General features: G+C 37.6%; 1 protein-coding gene across 1 annotated transcript in view; it reads right to left on the bottom strand.

The window, feature by feature from the left end:
- The window catches only part of LOC103610183 (chromosome unknown open reading frame, human C7orf31), a 36,576-nt gene that overhangs the window by 10,548 nt on the left and 6,262 nt on the right, over window positions 1–19,766 (bottom strand). The window contains exons 3-7 of the mRNA XM_008594402.1: window positions 16,186–16,320; window positions 8,999–9,070; window positions 6,661–6,690; window positions 3,511–3,692; window positions 941–1,029 (exon numbers count right to left, since the gene is read on the bottom strand). Of these exons, the coding sequence (XP_008592624.1) occupies window positions 941–1,029; window positions 3,511–3,692; window positions 6,661–6,690; window positions 8,999–9,070; window positions 16,186–16,320 (508 nt within the window). The remainder of the gene's footprint in view (window positions 1–940; window positions 1,030–3,510; window positions 3,693–6,660; window positions 6,691–8,998; window positions 9,071–16,185; window positions 16,321–19,766) is intronic.

Genomic DNA, 19,766 nt, shown 5'->3' with positions numbered 1-19,766 from the left:
TAAAAAAAAAAAAAAAAAAAAAAAAAAGAATTCCTCTTGATGTATATCTTTAAAAAACAAACAGGAAATTGGTTACTTTACAGTTAACTATGATATTGCAGTGAACATATGCTGGCCTACCACAATGGTTTTTTAAGGAAAATTCAAATGTTTCCAACCTTCCATAATTATTTCGTGCCTATGTCAGAGATTGTTGGATGCAAGGAGATAACATATGGGGAACACATGGCACTGCCTCTCATAAACCAACATTCACAAATGTTAGCTAATTATTATTTTCAAATGTCTATGTATTTTCCTTGATGATTTAAAATTTTCTCTGTTCATCCATGTGGAGTTATGGTACAGAGGTCAAGGGCAGATACTAGAGTCTCACAAACCTGAGTTCTGTGATCATTACACAGTCATGAACTCCCTGAGCCTCAGTTTTCTGATGTGTAGAATGAAATGATGATAGTAACCTTATGAGGTTATTGTAAGGAATAGATGACATATTATATCTAAAGTAGTGTGTAGCAATTTCTCAGTACATGGTGGTTCTTGTTTTATTTTTAGACTTGACACAAATGTACTAATAATATCTGGAACAGTAATAGCTTATAAATCTTTTTGAAAATCTCCTATTACTCTATGCATATTTGGAGTTGTTTGATGTACTATGAGTCATAAGAATAGGACTGGGAGAAGATGCAGTATGTGAAACACAGTTCTTCTCCATCAGCTTTCTGGGGGGAACCTTTTTGTTTGTAACTGTAGAAATGTTCCATAACTGCCAAAAGTACATGAAATCAGCTAAGAAAACTGAAAAATGTGAATCATGGTCAAAATCTCAAAGTTTTCATTCAGACAGAAAATAAAACAATCTTTTGGATTTTTATAAACTTATTGGGTAAAAGTATTTTCTATTTTCTTTTAAAAACACATTTTAAAAGATACTTACGTCATAATACACACCCTGACCTGGCCAACTCAATGCTTTCTTCTTTGAATCCATGGGAAAATCAAGTAGTTCATATCTGTAAGGATTACCTGAAAATTTCAGGAAAAGCACTGTTATCCTGAATAAATAAGAATAACTGATGAGATTTATAGGTGCAATAAGTAGAAATAAGAGTAGAGAGGAATGTTGGTGTACATTTTAGCTATTCTGTTACAGTTAGTGAGGTGCAACCTACTCTTGAGTCCTTGAGTCCTTGCATGAGCAGCGTGTGGGCGCGCAGAGTGAGAATGAGTCTTTAACTGTAGTGCTCGTAGCAATAGTGGACAGCGCTACTACGTCACCTTTCTTGTTGATGAGATAGAGCATTAGGTACATAACCAATCTTCCTAGATCCTCTTTCTGCTCTCTGAAGGATCAGCAAATGTATTCCTATACTACCTATTTTGGCTTTTCTTTGCCTAAATATCAAAAGAGTTTTCAAAAATGGAGTTAGTACTTGCTTACCAAAAAGGTACTAAAAGAGAACATTTTAAAGAATACAGCTTCCTAGTTTTTGGTTCATAATTTGATAAGCTTTGCCAAACACAGCATGGCATCCTCTGGTCCCATGATAAGTCTGAAATTAAAGACTGTTCTGAACACCCCTCCTCACATGTTATAAGAACAAAGGCTGACATTTATTAAACACTTACTATGTGCCAGTTACTGTACTAAGTGTTTTATATGTATATATCCCATCACACGCATTTTTCATAACATTATTATGAGAAGGGTGCTGTTATTCCCACTTTAGTTAGAGGCAACTGAGGCACAGAAAGAATAAGCAATTTGTCCAAGATCACACAGCTAGTAGATACAATTCAAACTCAGGCAATCTGGTTCTAGAGACTGCAGTCTTAACCTACGTGCTACTTATTTCTAATAAAGAAGAGTAAGAATAAATGTAAGGGTAGAAACCTAGGGTAGTGCCAGTCCCTGGAAAGATCTTTTCATAAGGGTTATTAGAGTATATTTATATTTTTAAAATCCCCTAAGAGTGACTGACTGGTCAAAGAGAGATAGAGGCTTGAAATAGCAAAAAATTAAAAAGGCAACTTCTCTTTAGTCCCTTATCTACAACTGCACTGAAACGTGTTTTTATGAATTCAACACACATTTCTGTGATTTCTTGATAATTGTATGTACTTCATGTAATTTCAGAAATTGTTTAATTCAGGATTGAAAAACAGAAATTTACTTTGACAGCTTACAAGATCATAAAAATTTCAACTGTTCAGGTATCACATCTTGTAGTTCTTTTGCATGGCACCCCTTTCCTCACTCCCCAATATAACTAAGCATGGCACTTGACACTAAGTTTAGTCAACACATTCGATATGATGTTCACTACCTTTTATCAATGCTGACTGGTCTGAGAACTAAAGGAAAAGTTCGACATGGTGCACACATACTGGAGTCATGACACATGACAGCAGGGTAATAAAAATAATAATCACTAACATTTATCTCTGTTATCTATGAATTAGGTACTAACGTTCCTAGAAGCAGAGCCAGAGAAGTTAAGAAACTTTCCCATGATCTACAGTGAGTAAGAGGCAAAGTCAGAATTCCACCCATGCAGTCGGACTCCAGAGTCCATGCTCTTAAACACTTCACTACACTATCTCTTAAAAGGTTACTGTCTGCTGACGAGGCTCTGAGGTTGATACTCATGATGGCAGTATTCTGCCCTTGCATTTTGGTCCAAATATTCAGGTACAGAGGGACTAATTATAGGACAATTCTTGAGTTTTATCTACCTCCCAGCCTAAATTCATTCAACAAACATTTACCTTTGCCTACCCTGTGCCTTTTCTGTCACTTTCAGTTACCCTTCCCTAGTATCTCCAGTCTTTCTCCAGAGCTCTCTCCTCTGTGTTCACACAGGTGCAGGTGTCCTCAGCAGAGACTGAAGGGTGTGGTGTGGGAGAGTGTCAATGACTGCTGTTGGGGATTACTGTCCTCTCTCATAAAACACATCTACAAAGACTGCGAGACTTGTGGCTGGGAGAAGATGCTCTAGGGTGTTGAGAAGAACTGCACAAATTGTTCCTGTTATGTTCTGAGTCTTATTTCAATGGGGAGCTTTCAGTTTCATCACCACTGCTGTACCCATGTCCAGACTTGATGATCTGAATCAAACATTGTCCCTTGTGCTGATCACCTGAGCTAGAATGAAATTTTAAAAAGCTAAACCATAACAGAGAGCAGGAAGAAAATAAAAGTAGAAAATATAGGTAGAATAAAAACAACCAATTCTACAAAGTTTTGGTTTCTGATTCTAACATGCGAGGCTGTGTGTAAAGTATAAAGGTTAGAGACGTCTGCAGAGAGTCTGATTTAACTGGTCTGTGGTGGGGTCCCAACTGATTATAAAGTATACCCATTGTTGGGAACAACTTTCCTAATTACTGATGGGTCACATGCTTGTGACTGAGTCCCTTACACTCCTTGCTTTCTTTAATTTTATTATTGAATAAACCCCAATGACAAGAAAAATGAACATAGTTCTGATTCCAAATCCCATTTACCTCTTGTCTTCAAAACTGTTGTATCATAGGCCTTGGTTGGCACCGTGGGAGGAAATGGCTGTTGGTTGCGGGCTTTAATGCCAGTGCAGAGTTCCTTAGGTGATGTAAAGGTCGGGAACATGGCACCACGAGAGATGTGTGTATGGTAGGGGTGTTCAATTGCATACGGCAAACAGATTTCTCTAAGATGTATTGAGCAAACAAACAAACAAAAAGCAGGAGAAAGAAGTAAGATTGAAAAAAATTAATCATCAAATATTTATTGAGACCCTTCTTTTTGGCAGGCTGTTCTAATCCCTGCAGATATGACAGTGATGCAAAGTTACTATACTCAAAGTCAGCATTCTAGTGGCACGTATACTGTAAAACATGCAAAATTTTCTAAATTTTGCTGGACAAATCAAAACTAAATTTAATTTTTAAAATAAACCATACCTAATTCTTTAGCAGTGAATAACTTTCATAATGGGTATAACAATATAAAGCAGAGGATATATGATTTTGTGTTTTTAGAATGGTATATGAAGAATTTATAGTTACTTTTAATTCCTGCTTCTTGTTTTGAGAGGATTTTAGTATTTTAGTTTATGGAATCATTTTGGGAATTCACCTCCAGTAATGCAAAGTAATCTTTAACCACCTTGGATTAAACTTTTGATCCAGGCCATCTGTTTCTTTAAGCAAACAATCAATTAAATATACTGCCTATTTATGTACATGGTACTGTTTTGAAATAAAAAAGCCAAAAATAGCTAGTACAGTGAAGGGAAAAAAAAGTTAAAAAGACTATAGGAATATAATTTCTCTATAATTTGGAGAACTGGTAGAAGTTAAAAATAAACCTAAAAAAAAAAAAAAACAAAACACAACCACATGGGAGCTGTCTAAACTAGAAGGAAATCAAGATCAGGAGATCCATGGAATAAAGAAATGTTACTTATAATTAGAAAATTATGTAGAAAAAAGCAAGACAAGTGTTATGAGTTCAATTGTGTCTCTCCCCTGACCCCCGTCCATATGTTGAAGTCCTAATCCCCACGGCCTCATATGGTGATCATATATGGAAAAAGGGTCATTGCAGATATAATTAGTTGAGTTAAAGTGGAGTTACTCCATACTGGAGTAGGATGGGTCCCTAATCCTTATAAAAAGGGGAAATCTGGACACAGACAAGAACACAAAGAGAACGCGATGTGAAGATGAAGGCAGAGATCAGAGTGATGCATTCACAAGCCAAGCAACCCCAAAGGATGCCAGCAAATCACTAGAAGCCAGGAGAGAGGCGTGGAACAGATTCTCCCTCACAGTCCTGGGAAAGAAACAACCCTGCTGACACCTTGACCTTGGAATTGTAGCCTCCCACTTTGGAACTTCCCAGGCTACAGAGCAGAAAGGTGAATCTGAGAAATATAACCCAACAAAAAAGGCTTTACTTTTCATACCACATACGAAGAGAATTTGAAAAGTCTATAACAAGGATTCTTCACAGTTGTTTTTTTTTAAAAATAAAACCCCCAAGGGCCGGCCCGGTGGCGCACTGCTACAGTGCGCCGCTTGGGAGCGCGGAGGCGCTCCCGCCGAGGGTTCGGATCCCACATACAGACCGGCCACTCACTGGCTGAGCGAGGCGCGGGGGCAGCACCGAGGCTTGCGATCCCGTGGCCGGTCCCAGTCCCGTACGGGCGCGACACTGAGGGTTGTGATCCGTTGCCAGACATGAAAAAAGACAAAAAAGGAAAAAAAAAAAAAAAACACCCCAAAAGCCTACACCTTAATTTTAATAGCCTTCTGAGTAGGTATTTACTATAACTGAAATATAATTTTAAAATGTCAACCTAACATTTTCAGTTAAGAGTGATAGAGGACTCCGGGGGAACTGAGACCACCTCATGCTCAGATCTTGGTTTCTAATAGCAGTCTCCAATAAAAGGAACCAGGGTTTCCGGGCTTTATGGCTGATTCTAGGAGTAGGGCAGGAAATGTACAAGATGAGCCTGAAGTATCTCACAGTGCCAGAAAATAAGGAAATGCTAAGAGAAAAAAACCCCTGCAAAAACCCCGTAATGATGGGGAAATGTCAAAGGAATACAGGAGCAAACTGAAAAAGCTCCTGATGGCCAATGTGAGTAACAAAATAAAGTGGTACTGAATTACGACCTAAGTACCATGGCCCAAAATAAATATCCACAAGTCCATTCTGACAGAAATAAGTGATTGAATAAACAAATCAGAATAGATAAATAAATCTCCCATGCAGAAGAATGCCAAATAGTTTATGTAGGTACTCTGCCCCCAAGAAAGTGGAGCATAATTCCAGACACCTTAAGTGTGGGCTGCACACAGTGACTTGCATCTAAAGAGCACAGCGTGGAAAGGAGGGAATAAGGGCAAGCATATAGTGGAGAAACCAGATAAACACCACATCAGCCAGGTGGTCAAGGTTAACAATCAACAGTTAAGAGTCATGTTGACATCACGCACCCTTTAGATAATTGGTGAAAATGGCACGTTATCTCTGTGGACTTCCTGCCCAACACATTACCCCAGTCTAATGATAAGAAAAACAACAGTCAGAGCCTATTTGGGGGGCATTCTGCAAAATATCTGACCAATAATTGGCAAGCTCATCAAAACAAGGAAAGCGTTAAGAAATTGTCACTGCCAAGAGGAACCTAGGGAGACGTGACTACTAAATGTAATGTGGTGTCCTGGATGGGATCCTGGAATAAAAAATGTATATTAGGATAAAACTAAGGAAATCAGAATAAACTATGGATTTTACATAATAGTAATGCATCAATATTGGTTCATTAATTGTGACAGATTTGCCATACTAATGTAAGATGTTAATAATAGTGGGGTATATGGAAACTCTCTACTATTTTCCCAATAATTCTATAAAACTATACTACAATAAAAAGTTTATTTAAAAAAAGATTGGCAGCGGATTTAATTGGAGAGAAATCAAAATGATGTTACCTTAGACTTGCATCAGCCTCTTCTTCCAAGTGTAAAACTTTTCATGAAAGCTATTTTTTTAACTTGTACTCACACTTGTCTAAGAAATATGGAATGCCAGTATATATATATATATATATATATTTTTTCTTGATTAGAAAGAGTGGAGGAAAATAGAAGTTGTATACTTACTCTACTGTTGAATTAGGTGGTTTTGGCATCCTAGAATAAAAACAGGAAACAAGTCCTAATTTATATTAAGAGCTTCTAAATCTTGTATTCCGATTAGAAAATTGCTTAAGAATAAAGATGTATTCCATTTTCAAACTACCGTGTCATTTCAGATAATGTTGTTGATTAACCTTCTGGAACCCTGAATATTGACATGACAGAGAGATATGATATTTACATATCTCAGTTGTCTATTGATCACTTTTTTATTGCATTTATTCTAACTTCAGTCCTGCTCACGACCCTTTTTGCATTTCTTATATGCAGTGAAGATACAGCGGCTGACTTCTTCTAAAGATAAGAGAGTTCTGGTTCTTACTCACCTTCAATCATAATCAGGCAGTAGCCAGTGCTCTGAGGGAGCCCGACATCACACATGTGGTGTACTTGCACGACCTAATGCGACCTGAGTGTGGCCTGGCTGGAGAGGATATGTCAGTACCGTGTGTGCTTTGTCCTTTTGCTCAGGAGAGAACAAAACTGACCAAGTTCTTGGATGCATGCCTTTTCTTTTTTTTTTCTTTTTTTTTTTTTTTTTTGTCTTTTTCCGTGTCCGGCAACGGATTGCAACCCTCAGTGTCGCCCCCGTACCGGACCGGCAACGGGATCGCAACCCTCGGTGTTGCCCCCGCACCTCGCTCAGCCAGTGAGCGGGAACCGGTCTGTATGTGGGATCCGAACCCTCGGCGGGAGCGCAACCGCGTCCCCCAAGCGGCGCACTAGCGCAGTGCGCCACCGGGCCGGCCCCGGTGCATGCCTTTTCTGAACCAGTTTATTCCAAGGGCGTGTATTCACTAATTACTCTGAACCCTGCATGCCAAGAAATAATACGGTAGCTCTGGAAAAAAGTCCATTAGAGAGGGATAATCGTCCACTTAAATCTGGTTTCAACAATTAGTTTCAGTCTTATGCAAATAAGACTCTGAAAGATTTTAGGCATGAAAAATGAACAGAATGTTATCAAGTTGATAGTAAAAATCAGTAAAATTAAGTACACTGTTTGATTTTGTAGATGTTCCTCCATGCTAGTGGATATTCACTAGAAAGGGGTATGTGAGCCATATAATTTTATTATAATTTTTATAAACACACGACTCACACAAACCACAAAAGTTTATATCCTTCTTTATTTGGACTCTAAGTTTATGAGCATGGAACTAAAAAAAAACGCATGTCCAGTCTTCCAGCTATATTGTTGAGTTGTGGAGATGGGGTGGGATGGGGGGAGGCAGTGAATATACAAATCCAAGGGATCTAGAGTTACTAGATTGACTTCTATCTATAAAACATTAAGTAGGCATCTAAAATTGTTCTTGTGACAAATTTTGCTAAAATATTGATAGGCATATGCCTAAAATTAAAAAATTGATTTGATTCAAAATGAAAAAAAAAATAAAAATTTTTAAAAGGAAATCTTTAAAAAAACTTAAAATTTCAAAGGATAAAATGAAAGTAACAAGTACTCAGAGACACGACTTCCTTGACCAAACCAGTCCATTAATTTTACTTCCATGTTCCACATTTACTTTGCAAAATTCACTAATCCCAAAGGGATAATAAAGCCCAGGCAACCACAAATTTTGTCTTTTGGGCCCCCTCTAGTGGCCAAATTCTATATCAACTTCCTACCTATAAAGAGATAACTAACAATTCTTAATAAAGGTAAAGAAGTGATATTTTCATTGTTACTTCAATGCTGTGTTTTATTTTTATCTGAAAATAAAAATATATGCTTTTGTAATATACATGACAAACTAATTCAAAGAGTAAAAAATAATTTAATATACACATAATACCTTTAAGCAAAGGGTAAATTAACAAACATTCCTTACTTAAAAAAGAGACTTAGGAAGTAATTTTATTAAGAGTTATTTGTAGGTGATCATAATAAAACTCTATCCTCATAAAATTCTGTTTAAAAATTTATTGAGAGCTACTGTGACATTTTCTATAAATCTTTAAAGAAATGTAGCAAATTCTTATTAGATTGAGTAAGTAGGTCAAAGGTAGGGAAATGGACCAAGATAAGCTGAGGAGAATCCCTTTAAACATTACTATATTATTTCCTATTTTTTCTTCACTTGTTTAAATGCCATATACTATTGTGGTTTTTTGTTTTGTTTTGTTTTTTTGGTTTCTTTGCTTTGTTTGGTTTTGGTTTCTGGTATCTCTATTTAAAAAATGGAAGGATTTGTTTCCCTAAAAGTTCCCATTTGGGGGCTTTTTAATTTCTCATATAACTCATTTCCACTTAAAAATGTTATTTGATCTCATATAAAGAAAAAACCCTCAAACTTACAAAGAATCATTTCCATAGATGTCACTTTTTTTGTTCTGTGTCAAATAATAGAATTGTTCAATAGGAAGCTTTCTGAAAAGAAAGGAAAGAATAAATTAAAATTTTTTAAAATTAACACTGCAGTGGTGATACAGATTAATACGACTATTTATACAGGGAAATTCAGTATATAAAAAGATAGCATCTTAAATCAGTGGAGAAGGACATATTTTTAAAATAAAGAATGCAGGAAAAATTCACCATTTGGAAAATAATATATCTGTATTTTACACTATTTGCAAAGATAATTTCAGATGGATTAAAACTCTAAAGAGGGCCGAGCCCGTGGCGCACTCAGGAGAGTGCGGCGCTGGGAGCGCAGTAGCGCTCCCGCCGCGGGTTCAGATCCTATATAGGGATGGCTCATGTGCTCAATGGCTGAGCGTGGTGCGGCCGGTCTCAAAAAGGACAAAAAAAAAAAAAAAAAAACCTCTAAAGAATTAGGAAAAAAACTATTACAACATACAAAAATATGTTTTTCTTTCCCTTGGTGGGAGGAAGGACCTTTTATAAATAAGATTTTTCTTTTAAAAGTCAAAAAACAAAAAGAAATTTGATAATGTCAAATTTAAAAACTTTTATATGACTAAGGACACCATAAAAACTCAAATAAAACACAAATTAGAAGAAATACTTATAATGTTTCCAAATACTTGCAAAGATAACACATAAAGAACTGATATACAGAACATAAAGAACCAATAAAAATCTATAAGCAAATACAAACAATAAAAATGGGCAAGAATTATGAATAGAAAAGGAAATGTGCCATACATAAAATATTAACATAAGAGTGTTCAACCTAACTAATAACCAGAAAAATGTGTTCTGATAACCAAAATACTCTAAAAATTATACAGTGTGGTAATATAATACAGATGGTTCATTTCTCATACACTTAAGTATGGGAAATGCATACTTTTAGACACTACCATGAGAATATAAATCATTTGGGCTACACTTACTATTGTGACCCAGAACTTCCAATTAGAATTTGTCCTAGAGAAACATTTGTGCATGAGCTCAAGGATCCCTGTACAAGGATGGTCATTACAGTATCGTTAATGTAAAAGAAAAGAAAAGAAACAATATGTGAATGGCTAAATAATCTACGATGCATCCATACTGTGAAACACTATGAGAAATTAAAAAGAATGATGTAGATCTGTATTTACTGACATGGGATTATCTCTGGTTTGCAGAGAGAAAAAATCCCAAATTGCTTAATACTATGTATCAAATGATTCCATACATTAAATAATACCATATGTTTTCAATGGGTACATGTATAATTGTGTAAATGCATAACAAAAGGTGAGGAAGGAGACACACCAAAGTGGTAACAGTGGTTTCTTCTAGGAAGGAAAGTTGGATTGGGAGTTAGAGGTCAAAGGAGATTGGACCTTATCTACAATGTTTTCATATAAGTTGTAGTGCTCAACAGTCACTTGTAGCTGCCCAATCTTTTGAACACCCATCCTATACATATATTTTTTTCATTCTATATTTTTACAGTGAGTCTGTACTGTGAATCTCATCTACCTAATGTACATTCTAAACAACTTGCTTTCCCAGCCTCTAAGAATGGCCCTGGAGTATGCAGGTTATTTGTACCCCACAAAAATGTTCACCAAGGGAGCCCCACAATTGAGGATATTCTTGAAAATCAGGTGGATAGAATGACTAACTCTGTGGATGTCAGTCAGGTTTTCTCCAGGCACCCCTGTGCTTGCTTGCTCAATAGCTTCATAACAAAGTTATCATGGGGGCGGTGCAGAAGTTATGTATGGACTCAGTAATGTGAACTTTCCCTCATCAAATTTCACCTGGCTGTTGTCGCATCTGAATTTGTCAGCAGAAGTGACCAACCCTAATCTCTTAATAGGGTGACATATCCCTGGGTGTACTAGTCAGCCACCTGGTGGAAAGCTGATTGGATTCCTTCCATCATAAAAGAGATGATTTATCCTTATAAGACTAGACACTTCTTCAAGATTTCAATTTCTTTCCTCTTCTCACCATGTTTCTTTACTTTTGACTAAGGAATATTACTTTTGACCAAGGAACTCAATTTATCTCAAAAGAAATAAGACGATGTTTGGATGAATTCAAAGGATATATCATATTTATAGAATGTTATATTTTGCCTTATTTACAGAGTTTTAGAATGGCCTACTGAAGATTCACTTATGGCTGAGTGTTGTCCTAAAGTGTGTGGCACATGCTCTGAACCAGTGGCCAATAGTTTCCCCCACAGTCAGAACGCACAGTCTAAAAACCAAAGGGTGGCAGTGGGAGAGGTGCCTCTCACTTTTATATTGACTGCTATACCTCAGAAAATTTTACTTCCTCTACAGCCACCTTCAGATTTTCTGGTTTACAGGTCAAGCGAGAAATGCTTCCATCAGGGGACAAAACAATGGTTTCACTGCATTGGAAGCTGAACTGATGAAGTGGTAATTTGGAGCTCATGATGACTCAGGATAAAACAGGCAAGAAAGGATTATGCCTAGTAGGCTGGGGTGACTGATCCTGCATATGAAGGGCAAGAGGATTGCTGCTACACAGAGATGGGGGAAAGGAGTATTTCTGGAACGTGAGGATCTTTTGGACACCTAGTTTTGTCTCCAGTGGCATAAAGTTAATGGAATAGTGTAGCAGCCTTACACAGGCAGAACCACCTTAGATCTCTCAGGAACAAATTTTTGGGTTGTCCTACCAAGTAATGAGTTCCTGTCATTTTAAGATTGGAATGGGTAGTAGAGGAAAGAAATTATAACTCCAATGATAGCCTCATGACCAGCTGCAAAAATAAGGATTGTAGTAGCTTCCCATACTTTCTTCCCATATTTAAGTGTCTTGCATACTTTTATACATATTAACTACTTTTCTTTTTTTTTTCTTTCCCTTTTCCTCATTATTTCATATAGGGAGTGTTGGTGATGGTTAACTTTATCAAAGTGCCTAAGTACAGACTATCAGGATGAGATTACAACTGAATCAGAGAGGAGTGAACACTTGGAGCAAGATGCAGGAACTAATGAGGCTTTGGGTCTCCCCTTTTGGGGAGATGAGTGCATTTTCCTTTGTGTGAAAAATCATTGCATTTTCTTACATTGAACCAGCAGTTTTCAAATTTTGGTACATGTTAGAATTACCTGAGGGATCTTGTTAAAATGCAGTAAAAATTTGAAATGCAATAAAAAACTTGTTAAAATTTCAGTAAATCTGGGGCAGAGGCCAAAATTTTGCATTCACCATTTCCTAGGTGATGCTAATGCTGCTGGTCCATGGACCAGGTATTGAATAGAAAAACATGGTATTGTTGCTGTTGTTTAGGGTGACAGTTGACTGGCACTCAAGGAGCGATGCTGTTCCACGAGGAGTACGGTGATGGTGTGGCACCACAGAACCCCCACGGAAAATCCGCCCCCAGGGGCAGTGGCAGGGTGTGGTTGTGAGAGAGTGTAAGCTTTCATATGAACTAGATGAGGGTGGACCATCAGAGAGCTGGAGAATATTCTTATTTTGTTTAAAAGGTACAAAACTATAGCATCTATCCTGTGAATCACTGTGTAGTGTATGTGTTGAAACAACATGCTGTACCCCACAAATATATACAAGTAAATGTTAAAAAGAAAAAGAAAAAGAAAAGACTCTTTTCAGTGAGAAAGAAAAATATTGTAATAGAAGTTATTCCTTGTTAGGAAACAAGATAAAACCTATTTTGTAGTTCGCCAAGTTATTCTAAATATATTTCTAAGAGATAAATTGCTAAAATAATAACTTTTAACACAGAAGGGTGTGAAGAGAACAGAACACATTAACCTACACTTCTGAGTAAGAAATGACTGGCATCCTAGGTGGAACAAATACCCTCTGAGTGTCAGGGCTGCATTCACTAAGAGACAAAACAAACCTCTGATTTCTTTTTCTTTCTTTCCTTTTTTTTTTGAAGCAAGATCACCACTTTATGTCTCATGCTTTTCCTTTGGCTGAAAAACTTCAAATTCAATAGAAGTAATTTTTTCAGAAAGAATTTAGTGTTATTAATTAGAACTCTCTTAATAGAGGGAGCCTGCTGTCTCCTTTTCTCACCACTTTCTGCAACAACTTTAAAAAAAGCAGTATTTGGCTAAGGGATCTACCCTTACCCTCTGCAAAATCAAGATTTAATGGACTTGCAACGTGACAACACGCAGAAAGTCTCCTCAGCCATGACTGCCAGAAATGACTTGCAACAGAACTGGACTGACAAACTGATTGGGATGATGGACCACTCACTATGCCACTCTGTCTGTCACTTACCCAGCTTCCCTGCTTCTCAAAACAAATTCACATATGACTCGACCCACAGTTTCTGGGCTCTGGTCCCGTAGTCAGTTTTGATAAATAGATTCCCTGCTTCTCAAAACAAATTCACATATGACTCGACCCACAGTTTCTGGGCTCTGGTCCCGTAGTCAGTTTTGATAAATAGATCAGTTTTGATAAATAGATTAGGCATTACAGTATTTATGCTTCTATGCTATCAAGCAATACAAAACACAACTACAACAATCATTACTGGCCTTTCAAAAGCTTTTATAACAAGCTTCCCTGATGGTGTCCACAGCTTTACGAATGCTAGTTCTTTTCTTAATGGGGGGATAGGGTGGGAGTTGGAGGACAAGTAATAGGGATGCAAGGAAAGAGGGTTGTGTGGAAAAACACTGATTTCAAAAATCTGCTATAGTTAGTAACATTAAATAGGAATAAAACTTTGTTAATTATAGACATGCGTGACAATAATATCCACATGGCCACAGAGCCAAGACACCCATGAGCTTATCTAATCAGTGCTCTTGTGTGGCACTCCATACCCATGGCAAGGAAAAAGAAAAGTTGAGAATCAGATAATGACTTCAGGGTCCTTTCCGTTCCCTTCCAATCCCCCAAGTAGATTTCCATCCACTGCTATCTATACAGACCTTAGCCATGCCCAGACCTGGGCAGAGGGCGGCCATGCCCCTGCTTTCCTCCCCCTACAGGAGTGTCAGGGACAACAGAATCGCACTTGACCAGTTAGTGGCAACAATACGAGGATACTGGTGTCCCTTGGTCAGAGGAGGTTTCTGCAGCCACAGGGCATGGTCAAATAAAAAGTAAGCAGGTCCAGGAGCTTCCAAAACAGAAAGCCCCTGGACCCTGGAGGTGGCTTGTAGGAAAACTAGCACCAGGTGGTTTAAAAGGAAAAGAAAAAGGAACTGCTGTAGATTTCAAACATCCACTCCCATGGGAGGACTAGAACTTGAAGTTCAGTGACCATGGCTAGCAGTGGGCACTCTCAGAGGGCAAAGGGTCAAGGACTTAAATAAGGAGTTAGGTGAGACACCGTGTCAGACACAATCAGCACTCACAACAAGAGACACCGTGTCAGACACAATCACCACTCACAACAAAAAAGCTACCTGCAATCTGTCTTAGCTCTGGGGTGCAGAATGTAAATGTAGATATACAAACATATATTTTACTTCTTGTTACCCAGCAAGGAACTACAGCTAAGGCTATACTGGGGCCTGCCAGTCTTCGTCTGAACTCTGGCTGTTATCGCTCTTCCTGAGGCCTTTCCATATGTAGCCCACAAAGGTTGGGCTGATGGGTGGGTAGCTGAAGCATCTGCATTTTTTAAGAAAGTTCATGCAAAATGCAAACTGCAGTATTCCATTCCATTGAATGACTGTTCCCTTTGCCCACGCCCTTCTTCCTTTCCTGATTCCTCTTTCCTCCAGAGGACCCAGGATACAAAACTCTCATTTCAAACTAGATTTACTTTAAGAACCTAGTCTTTGGCTTTCTTTTACACACTAGAATTTTGTGCAAATATTTTAGAATATTGTGCATTCTTTAAAATACAAATTTTGGGAGACATTAGCTGTAAAATTTGTGAAAAGCTATACTCCCAGTCTTTAGAACAGTGCTTTCTATACCTGAATTACTGAATTACATAAACGAATAAATGCATGAATAAATAAAATGAACACATTAAAAGAACCTGGGTTTTGCAGTCAAATAAACCTGGACTCAAATCCCTGTACCACAACTTTATAATTGTCTGATCCAAGGAAAGGTACTGAATTTCTTGGGTCTCTGTTTATTCATTGTAAAATCAGGATGGCAAGATCCATATTACAAAGATATTATGACTCTATATCATGTTAGAAGGTAAGCTGAAAGAGAGTAGGGACATAAAAAAAAAAAATCCACTGAATGAATGAATGAACTTGAGGTCTTCACTATGTGTGCTGATGTCTGAATCTTTCCAATTGCCCTTTGACTGCTAGGTGTTTTCATTTGCTTTTTATTGTTTTAGTGAGGCTTCAATAAGGTTGTCAGCTGCACATGTCCCTACTGTCAATATTTCTCTCTCTAGCTGTGGCTTGTCTCTCCTAACTTATTTATTTTACCTGCTTTAGAACAAAAAACTAGTTAAGAAGATTGTCAGTAAGCCAGGTAACCAGGATTGTCAGATAAAGCAAGGGTAAGCAGGCTCTGTGCCAAGGTTCGATGAATTCTGCTTTGAATAAATTTCATAATCTTTGGTAAGTTTGTATTTAATGTGACATTTAATTTCATGCTCAGATTCTTTTTCACTTTCTCTTCAGTTTTAACCTTCTTTTGAATAGAGTTGCTGAAAGAGTGATTTTAAGATTTATACATTATTGATATTTTAATACTTGAAAACAAAGCCCAGCAAATTCTAATGACTATAATTAAAGACTGATGAACAAATTACAAATCAAAAGTTCCAAAAACCAAGAACATCTGTACAAATTAGGCCAGCTCTTTGCTCAAGCAAAAACATTTTAAATGTAGTATCACTCTCTCAGGAACAGTCCCATTTAGTTTTAGATAAGAGATGATAAGGGAGGGAATTAAATTCTCAAAATATCTGATCACAACATTTTAACATCTCTAAGGAGAGCAAAAACATTCATAAACATAGGCCTTTTACACAATTAGACATTGTATAATTAGTTTTTCCACCTGTGTCTTTTAATAAAAAGTAAAAGAAATAGAGGCAGAATTAAGTTAACAAAGGACTCAGAAGAAAATAAAGAAAATTTCATAATAAGGACCTTTATGTGAATGGCAGAAAGCACAGTTACCTTGGCCAGGTTTCTCCACCAAATCCATAATGCTGATGTCCTTTGCCCATGACACGAGGAGGTTCACATTTTGGTCTGTGTTCCTCAGGGAGTGAAATCGGCATCATTCCACCATATTCCCTTTCAGCGCCCCAACTAAATATAACGTAAGTTGCGGTCATTTGACAATTAATATCTCAATTTATTTCTCTATGAAAGAGTAAACTACACATTTGTTCATTCATTTAACTAGTAAATTGAATGAATATACTGATTAATGTAAACATATATTTACTCTGTTTGAAGTACTTTTCTAGTCCTGAATACAGAATTGTAAGAAAAATAAATTTCTGTTCACACTGAAGTTAGCTGATAAAAAAAAAAAAAAGCCTTCTGAAATAGCTTTAGCAACAACTAAAATTCCTATCATATTGTAAGTATTTTTAGATCACATTTCCACAACACAGAATTCTTATTATGATAGACACTGGTTATTTACACACCATGGGACTGCTAAAGGAATGAGGTTAAATTCCTGAGGGCCTAAAGGTTACCTTTTTTTTCAACAGTTGTGTGTTTCTTTTTCTAAACAGCTTTATTGACATGACATACAATTCTATATAATTCACATGACATACAATTCACCCATTTAAAATGTATAATTCAAAGGCTTTTAGTTTATTCACGGATATGTGCAAACATCACCACAATCAATTTCATAACATTTTCATCATCTCAAAAAGAAACCCTGTAGCCTTGAGCCATCACCCCCCTCACTCCCCACCCTCACCCCAGCCAGCCCTAAGCAACCACTAACCTACTTTCTGTCTCTGTAGATTTGCCTATTCTGGACATTTCATATAAACAAAATTGTAGAATATGTGTCACTTCATGATGGGCATCTTTCACTTAGCATGATGTTTTCAAAGTTAATCCATGTTGTAGCACATGTCAGTACTTCATTCCTTTTAATGGCTGCATAACATTCCACCATGTGGGTATATGACATATTGTTTATCCATTCATCAGTGGATGGATATTTGGGTTATTTCTTCTTCTTGGCTCTTATGAATAATGCCGCTATGAATATTCACGCTGAAGTTTTTGTTTGAATTCTTTCGGGAATATACTTAGAAGTAGAACTGCTGGGTCATATGGTAATTCTATGTTTAATTAGTTGAGGAACTGCCAAACTTTTCTACAGCAGCTGCTCCATTTTACATTCCCACCAGCATTGTATGAGGGTTCCAATTTCTCTATTCTTGCCAACACTTGTTATTTTCTGTTTTTAACAGAGACTCTGCAAGTATGGGTGCTGGTAGGAGCTCAAGCAACTTCAGACTGATTACATTGCTCTGCAATGGGAGAAACTTGTTTGCTGTTTGCTTTTGAAACAGGAAGGAGAGGAAAGGGGAGTAAAGGAAGATGGAGAAGAGAGGAGCCAGCAGGATGGTTAGGATGCTGGGGACTGCATGAGAGACCCCTGGTGATGCCTGGGTTAAAGACCTTTTAAGAATACAGATGTTATGGCTAAAAAGGGCTTTTAAGTCATATGTAGTATGGCATGATGTGACTGTTCCTCCTGACCCCCAACAGTTCAGTGAAGTTTACCAGGCTTACAAATGCTCTGTGTGGGTGAGATCTTTGGAGGAAACTGAGGAATGACTAAGTTTTGCATCTAGGTTAACAGAAGCATAAGTGGAACCAGAAACCCAAAGATGGAAGTGATAATTAGAATTGAAAGAGTCACCCCAATCCTCATCCTAGGAATTTGGATAAATTTGGGGGAACTCCATGAGGCATGGAGTAAAGATTTGAGTGACACTTACCCAGATCTTCTGAGCTGAGAAAACAGAGTTGAATTTGGACTATATTAGTAGAGCTGATATAGAATTCAGGAATTTGGGGCACAGTAGAGAGGAACCACAGTGAGAGGTGAAGCATCAGAAGAAAACAATGACATTATCCTTGTGGGGTGTTACAGGCCCTTTGGACTAGTCCATGGGCCTAGTCCATGAGAGCAGTGGGCAGCCAGTAGTAGGCAGCCAGTCAGAAATGTGGAAAAGGAGCTCAGAAAGAAGGGTATGGACTGTGGAGCTACTTTTTTCTTTGTACCAGTACAGTGCTTGGCTTAACGTAATCACTGTTATACCTGCTGAATAGAATGAAGAAGTAACATTCTGGAATGTCTTATAAGTGAAATGCATTATCTCACGAAATCACTAGTTGAAGGGTTGGCAAACTATGGCCCATGGACCAAATCCAACCCATTGCCTGTTTTTATAAATAAAATCTTACTGGAACACAGCCACACCATTTATGTATGTCTTGTCTATAGACTATGGCTGCTTTCGCCCTGTAATGGCAGAATTGAGTAGTTGTGACAGTAATTGTCAAGCCTAAAATATTTACTGTCCAGCTCTTTACAGACAGAGTTTGCTAACCCTTGTACTAGATAGTCAAGGAGAATCTTGGTGACCATTGATTTTGGGTGCTGTAGCAGGGAAACTAGCATTCAGCTCTCAGACCTCTAAGGCCCCCACCAGCTCTCTGAATACGATCAACAGACATAGTTGGGGGACATGACAAGTGGAAAATATTTAAACACATTTGATTAATGACAACCTGAGTTTTAATATCTAGGTTTGTAAAAGTTACATTTAAATCATAAATGAGTCAATTTCTCAACATCTGACCCCTGTATATTACATTGTCCCGGGAAGATGAGCCAGTAGAAAATGTTAATCAATCATCTGGGCCAGCATCCACCTAAAGCTGGTAAGTTGCAGGAAACCATTTAAAATAAAAGGCAATGCATAAATAAGTCATATTTTTCTTTTATTTCAGAATCTCAGGGCATCCCCCTGTTGGGCATAACTTTGCGCGCATGTGCCCTGACGCGCACGGGAGCCAGTTCATGCGCTCCGCGGCCACCATTTCACTAGCGCTCAACGGCACGTAGCTGCCAGCCTCGCCCTTCTGGGTCCCAGTGATTCAGCAACTTTAGTTCCGTATTCGCGTAAAGCCTCCCCGTAATAACTTCGTATCGCATACATTATACGAAGTTATACGATCCGCCCCCAGGGGCAGTGGCAGGGTGTGGTTGTGAGAGAGTGTAAGCTTTCATATGAACTAGATGAGGGTGGACCATCAGAGAGCTGGAGAATATTCTTATTTTGTTTAAAAGGTACAAAACTATAGCATCTATCCTGTGAATCACTGTGTAGTGTATGTGTTGAAACAACATGCTGTACCCCACAAATATATACAAGTAAATGTTAAAAAGAAAAAGAAAAAGAAAAGACTCTTTTCAGTGAGAAAGAAAAATATTGTAATAGAAGTTATTCCTTGTTAGGAAACAAGATAAAACCTATTTTGTAGTTCGCCAAGTTATTCTAAATATATTTCTAAGAGATAAATTGCTAAAATAATAACTTTTAACACAGAAGGGTGTGAAGAGAACAGAACACATTAACCTACACTTCTGAGTAAGAAATGACTGGCATCCTAGGTGGAACAAATACCCTCTGAGTGTCAGGGCTGCATTCACTAAGAGACAAAACAAACCTCTGATTTCTTTTTCTTTCTTTCCTTTTTTTTTT

This window comes from Galeopterus variegatus, unplaced genomic scaffold, assembly GCF_000696425.1.
Source record: "Galeopterus variegatus unplaced genomic scaffold, G_variegatus-3.0.2 Scaffold10717, whole genome shotgun sequence".
In the NCBI taxonomy this organism is placed as follows: Eukaryota; Metazoa; Chordata; class Mammalia; order Dermoptera; family Cynocephalidae; genus Galeopterus; species Galeopterus variegatus.
Note: the sequence above shows the minus strand (reverse complement) of the source record. Positions and strands in the feature narration are given on the sequence as shown.